Source organism: Penaeus japonicus, unplaced genomic scaffold (assembly GCF_977035675.1).
Source record: "Penaeus japonicus unplaced genomic scaffold, GWHDUDI00000001_assembly GWHDUDI00000036, whole genome shotgun sequence".
Lineage (NCBI taxonomy): Eukaryota > Metazoa > Arthropoda > Malacostraca > Decapoda > Penaeidae > Penaeus > Penaeus japonicus.
Genome location: NW_028234438.1, coordinates 20,444,571 through 20,450,570, shown reverse-complemented (window position 1 = coordinate 20,450,570; position 6,000 = coordinate 20,444,571). Strand labels below are relative to the sequence as shown.

The 6,000-nt window shown below is 45.5% G+C and overlaps 1 protein-coding gene across 6 annotated transcripts in view; it reads left to right on the top strand.

The window, feature by feature from the left end:
- The window catches only part of LOC122248384 (furin-like protease kpc-1), a 439,251-nt gene that overhangs the window by 414,790 nt on the left and 18,461 nt on the right, over positions 1 to 6,000 (top strand). For all 6 annotated transcript variants that reach the window (XM_086531730.1, XM_086531729.1, XM_086531728.1 and 3 more), the window contains exons 3-13: positions 1 to 12; positions 227 to 355; positions 543 to 708; positions 1,046 to 1,218; positions 1,522 to 1,645; positions 1,825 to 2,009; positions 2,362 to 2,480; positions 2,970 to 3,077; positions 3,415 to 3,502; positions 3,999 to 4,115; positions 4,704 to 4,797. The exon at positions 1 to 12 is cut by the window's left edge and continues 114 nt beyond it. In XM_086531730.1, coding sequence (XP_086387856.1) covers positions 1 to 12; positions 227 to 355; positions 543 to 708; positions 1,046 to 1,218; positions 1,522 to 1,645; positions 1,825 to 2,009; positions 2,362 to 2,480; positions 2,970 to 3,077; positions 3,415 to 3,502; positions 3,999 to 4,115; positions 4,704 to 4,797 — 1,315 coding nt within the window. The remainder of the gene's footprint in view (positions 13 to 226; positions 356 to 542; positions 709 to 1,045; positions 1,219 to 1,521; positions 1,646 to 1,824; positions 2,010 to 2,361; positions 2,481 to 2,969; positions 3,078 to 3,414; positions 3,503 to 3,998; positions 4,116 to 4,703; positions 4,798 to 6,000) is intronic.

Genomic DNA, 6,000 nt, shown 5'->3' with positions numbered 1-6,000 from the left:
ATGTGGTACTTGGTAAGTGGAAGTGGATTTTACTTGTTGTTTCATTCTGTCAATTGTTGTTTAGGACGTTTCGAAGAGGTGAGAAAACTTTTTGTTTAGATATATTTGCTTGTGTGTTTTCTGTCCGATTTGTATTCATTCATCCATTCATTCAGTCATTCGCTCATTTACTTGATTATCTATTTGTTTATTTATTCATTTATTTTATTTGTGCGCTTCCCCTCAGAACCGCGGTGGCACTTTGGACATGAACGTCCAGCCAGCGTGGGCGGAGGGCGTATCCGGAAAGGGCGTCGTGGTTACCATCCTGGACGATGGCTTGGAGAAGGATCACCCCGACCTCATAAAAAACTACGTGAGTCCCCCCTCTCCGTTTGAAGTTTCGTTTTCTGTCTTGATTTATAAACTTTTTTTTTCGTTTTTTTCTTACTATCATCACTTGTTCTACGGCGTGCGAACAAAACGATGGTCATTCATATTTACTAATTTATTTCTCATTTTTATTTCAAACATTTACTTACTTTATTTCTCCCTTTGTTCAGGACCCCAATGCCTCGTACGACGTGAACAGTCACGACCCTGACCCCATGCCGCGCTACGACCTGGTGGACTCCAACCGCCACGGAACGCGCTGCGCCGGAGAGGTGGCCGCTGACGCTAACAACTCCATCTGCGCCGTCGGGGTGGCCTACGAGGCGTCCGTGGGAGGTGAGGGGAACAGGCGTCTTGGGGGGAGAGGGGGGGGACGGTTTTAGTGTAGGACACGCTGTTGGTTAATTGTTCCGCGGTGTAAGAGGCTTTGAGTTAGGTATATTTATTTTTTTTTCTCTCTTGCACTGGCAGGTATATTTATTATTTTTCTCTTGCACTGACAGGTATATTTATTCTTTTTCTCTCTTGCACTGGCATATCAAAATAAATGAATAGAATTTGAGATTAAACGCTATTTTGACAGACGTTTTCACACAAGATTCAAATCTATGAGCTTTGAAATTCTCAGTGCACCTCTATAACTCCCCCCCCCCTCCCCCCCTTTCCCCTCCAGGTGTCCGCATGCTGGACGGCGACGTGACGGACGCGGTGGAGGCGCGGTCGCTGGCGCTCAACCCGCAGCACATCGATATCTACTCGGCGTCCTGGGGACCCGACGACGACGGCAAGACGGTGGACGGGCCGGGCCAGCTGGCCACGCGGGCCTTCGTCGAGGGCATCCGAAACGTGAGGACGACTGAGGCGTTTTGTGGAGGAGGAGGAAGAATGTTGAACGAGTTTTTTGGTTATATGATTGATATGTGGTTTTGTGTATGATTGTTAACGAAGATATGATGGGAGTTGTGTGTGTTTGTAGTGTGTTGGGGTGGGTTTTTCCTCTTCGTTTTTGTGTGTGTTGTTTCTGGTGTATTGATGTAGCTAATTCTATGTTTGAATGGGGGATAATGGTAAGGCGGGATGAGACTCCTTCCTTATTGATCCCCACCCATTGGTATGCGGGTTATATTGGTATAAATTAATGTTTTGCAGGGTCGTGGTGGCAAGGGCTCCATCTTCGTGTGGGCTTCAGGAAACGGAGGTCGTGATCAGGACAACTGCAACTGCGACGGCTACACCAACTCCATCTGGACCCTCAGCATCTCGTCGGCGACAGGTTTGACTCGTGATTTGCCATTTGAGAGCGAAAAAAATTGACAAATTGAATATCAATTTTATTCTTGTTTGTCGATATAGCTCGGTTCTCAATCATCTGACTTTAGGACTCCCCTTCTCAACGCTTTCTCCGTCTTGAACATTATTGATATCGTCTTTCCTTCCACCGCCCGCCCACAGAAAAGGGTCGCGTCCCGTGGTACTCTGAGGCCTGCAGCTCCACCCTGGCGACGACCTACAGCTCTGGCTCGCTCGGGGAGAAGCAGATCGTGACCACCGACCTGCACCACTCCTGCACCTCCTCGCACACCGGCACGTCCGCCTCCGCGCCCCTCGCCGCCGCCATCTGCGCTCTGGCTCTGCAGGTCGGGAATCGCAATTTCTCTTGACGGGGTTATTTCGTTATTTATGTATTTGTCTGTCTGTCTGTCTGTCTGTCTGTCTGTCTGTCTCTTTAGGAGGAACGGGTGGGCTTGTAGGTTCTCCCAGATTGTGTGTTTGCGATTTTGGCTTCTAGACTTACGTGTTGATTTCTGTACTGGTTGGAAGGGTCATTTATATATCAAAGATTGTTTGTCGCCGTCATTTTATTTTGCCAACGCCAACCATGTGTTCATTCCTCCTGATTTAATATCCCCCTTGAACTGCCCCACCCCTCTCGACTTGGCAAAGCAATTAGGACCAAATACACCTACAAGAAGGACGTTTCATTCTCAGGTGAACCGGGATCTGACGTGGCGCGACATGCAGCACATCGTGGTCCGGACGGCCCGCCCGGAGAACCTCGAGGCACCGGACTGGCAGAGCAACGGCGTCGGGCGGCATGTCTCGCACAGGTTGGTTTCTCGAGCTTTGCGCAAGGCAAGTGGGTGTGAGTGCGAGTGTGATTGTGTGTGTTATCTATGTTTGTGCAAACCTTATGGCAATTATGTGTGTGAGAGAGAGAGAGAGAGAGAGAGAGAGAGAGAGAGAGAGAGAGAGAGAGAGAGAGAGAGAGAGAGAGAGAGAGAGAGAGAGAGAGAGAGAGAGAGAGAGAGAAACCAACCCTATATAGATTATATAGGAAAGATGATATGCAAGTGCTAGGTATATCCGTGTTTGTGTAAGCCTTGTGTAAGTTTTTTTTTTTATAGTTCTCTGCACTGACCATTTCCATAGCGCACATACATTATGTAAATGCCGAAAGCATCCCATCCATTCCAGATACACAAAGCCGAAAAAAAACACCTTATCCCCCCCCCTCCCCCGACCCTCTTTCACCACCGACTTCGTAACCACTTGGCTTCTCCTTTTATAAGAGCCGTTTCATTTCCCACCGCACGCAGGTTTGGCTACGGGCTCATGGACGCGTACGCCATGGTCCAGCTGGCCCGCAACTGGACCAGTGTCCCGACGCAGCGCAAGTGCGAGGTGGCGGCGTCGCACATCGACAAGTGAGTCTCTTGGCCAGCTGGTTTTGTTATTATTGTTTTTGTCATTATTGTTTTTGTGTTTTTTGTTACGATTATAGTTTATTATGTTTGTTATTATCATCGTTTTTATTACTATTATGGTGATGATTATGGTTTATTATCATTACCATTATTTTTGTTATTCTTATAATTGTTTTTATTACTATTATGGTGATGATTATGGCTTATTATCATAACCATTATTTTTGTTATTATTATAATTGTTTTTATTACTATTATGGTGATGGTTATGGTATATTATCATTCTAATTATTAATATGATGACACCATTACCACTGAGCCCTTTTTTCTCGTCCAGACTGATCCCCCAGAAGAGCTTTGTCACGCTGGAACTCGACGTCCAAGACTGTCCAGGTGTCAACTACCTCGAGCACGTGCAGGCCAAGGTGAATAAGTGCGGCCTTGTTGCAAGTAGATATATATATTTTTTTATATATATCTACTGATGGAGAGAAGATGCATAGAAATGTTTCTCTTCCCTTTTGTGTGTGATATGCTGTGATTTGTTTTTTTTTCCCCAGTTATTTCATTTTCTCTTCTTTCTCCTTTTTTCCCTTTGATTTTTCCGTTTTCTCCCTTACCTTTCCCCCCTTTCATTATCATTGTTACCTCCCCACTCTCATCCCCCCTTCATTTCCCCCTTCCCCCTTCATTTTCCCTTCTCCCCTTCAATTTCCCCTTCCCCCCTTCATTTCCCCCTTCCCCCTTCATTTTCCCTTCTCCCGTTCATTTTCCCTCCCCCCTTCATTTCCCCTCCCCCCTTCATTTTCCCTCCCCCCTTCAATTTCCCTCCCCCCCCTTTAATTTCCCTCCCCCCCCTTTTATCCCCCCCCCTTCCATTCCCACACATCCCCTTCATCTCGGTCCTCTTTCTCCCCGAAGGTCTCGCTGACAGCTGACCGCCGAGGGGACATCGAGATCTACCTGTCGTCCCCGTCGGGCGTCAAGTCGACCCTCCTCGCCCAGCGCCCGCACGACAACTCCCGCACGGGCTTCCACGTGAGTCGCGTCGCGTCTCGGGCCCGCCCTCCACCGACGCTTTGGTTTCGGATGAGGATGAGGAGGATGACTTTTGTTTCGGATGATGATGATGACTTTTGTTTCGGATGATGATGATGACTTTTGTTTCGGATGATGATGACTTTTGTTTCGGATGATGACGATGATGATGACTGTTTTTTTTTTTCTTTATGATCATGATTATGAGAACATTTTTAAATGGTGATTGAGATTTTTTTTAATGATTATGAGTTCTTTTTATGATGATTATAAGGAAGATTGTTGTTTTAGAATGGTGATTTATTTATATTTTTCTTTGGTTGAAAATGATGAACGAAAGTAAAAAAAAAAAAAAAATAGTAATAAGAATCATAAATAATAAAACAATTTTCTTAAACAAAAAAACAATGCAAGAATATAATCAAAATAATGGATACCAGAATATATATATATATATATATATATATATATATATATATATATATATATATATATATAAACCTCTTATCTATAATCCTATCGCTTACATTAAAAAAAAATCCTTTATCACTATAAAAGATGAAAATAAAAACTTCTTTGTACCCTCAGTCGTGGCCTTTCATGACCGTCCATATGTGGGGTGAGCGGCCGCTGGGGAAGTGGAAGCTGGAGATCCACAACAACGGACACTTCTTCACCACAGGTAAGTCTAGAGGTGGTGGAGGTGGAAGTGGAAGTGCAGGTGGAAGTTGTGGTATGAGTGGAGGTGGAAATGGAAGTGGTTATGGAAAAGTGGAAGTGGAAATGCAAGTGGAAGTGGAAGTGCAAGTGGAAGTTTTGGTATGAGTGGAAGTGGAAGTGGTTATGGAAAAGTGGAAGTGAAGGTGGAAGTGGTTATTGAAAAGTGTTTATGGGTGTGGATCTTTGGATCGTGAAAGTGGATGTTGATGCGGAAATGTTTGGCGTGGAAGATGCACGGGAGTCGGGTAGAGAGAGAGAGAGAGATGACTTTGCGCCGAGTGATTGTCCGCGATTGGTGCGCGTGAAGTGAGCGAGAGATGGGGGGGGGGGGCTGGCGGGAAGGGAGTTGATGGCTGGGAATTGAATTGGGGAGTGGAAAGGGACAATCAAGCAGGCGGGAACGGGCCGGGGCATGCAGGCACCACTCGCACACGTACACGCACATCCACGTCCACATCCGTATCCAAATCGTATCCACACCCATATCCATATATCCTATATCCACATCCCCACATCCATACACACATCCACACCCTAACTCACACCCACATCCACACCCACACCCACATCTACGCCCACATCTACGCCCACATCTACGCCCACATCTACGCCCACATCTACGCCCACATCTACACCCACATCTACACCCACATCTACACCCACATCTACGCCCACATCTACGCCCACACACACCGTACACTAATTATAAGATCCACTTACTGTAGACTGAATATCAGGCTCAGTGTGTTGAAGAAGTAGAATCTCACGAAAACCAACCCACATTGGCCACCAGACGTGCGTGGCTGGATGTGGATATGGCATCGCATTTCAGAATCATTGGTGCTGGTGCGATATCCTGTGTGGGTATGGTGGATGTTTTTCGGTGGATAGATTAATGATTCTAAGGAAATGCATGCAAGTAATTAAAAAAAGGGTAGAAATGAATTCATTTTGGTTTTACATCTGTTTTTTTTAGAGCAGGAAGTCGACTGTGGGGGGACGTCTGTTTTTTTTTTTTTTTAAGTATTTACAAAGGGATGCGTGAGTTTTTTTTTTGTGTGTGTGTGAAATTCGTATTGTAGCAAGTTCGGTTTGGTATTAATATTTTTTTTTTAAGGGGGAAGGGGGCATGTGCGTGGCTCAGGTAATTGTTTTATTTTTTTAT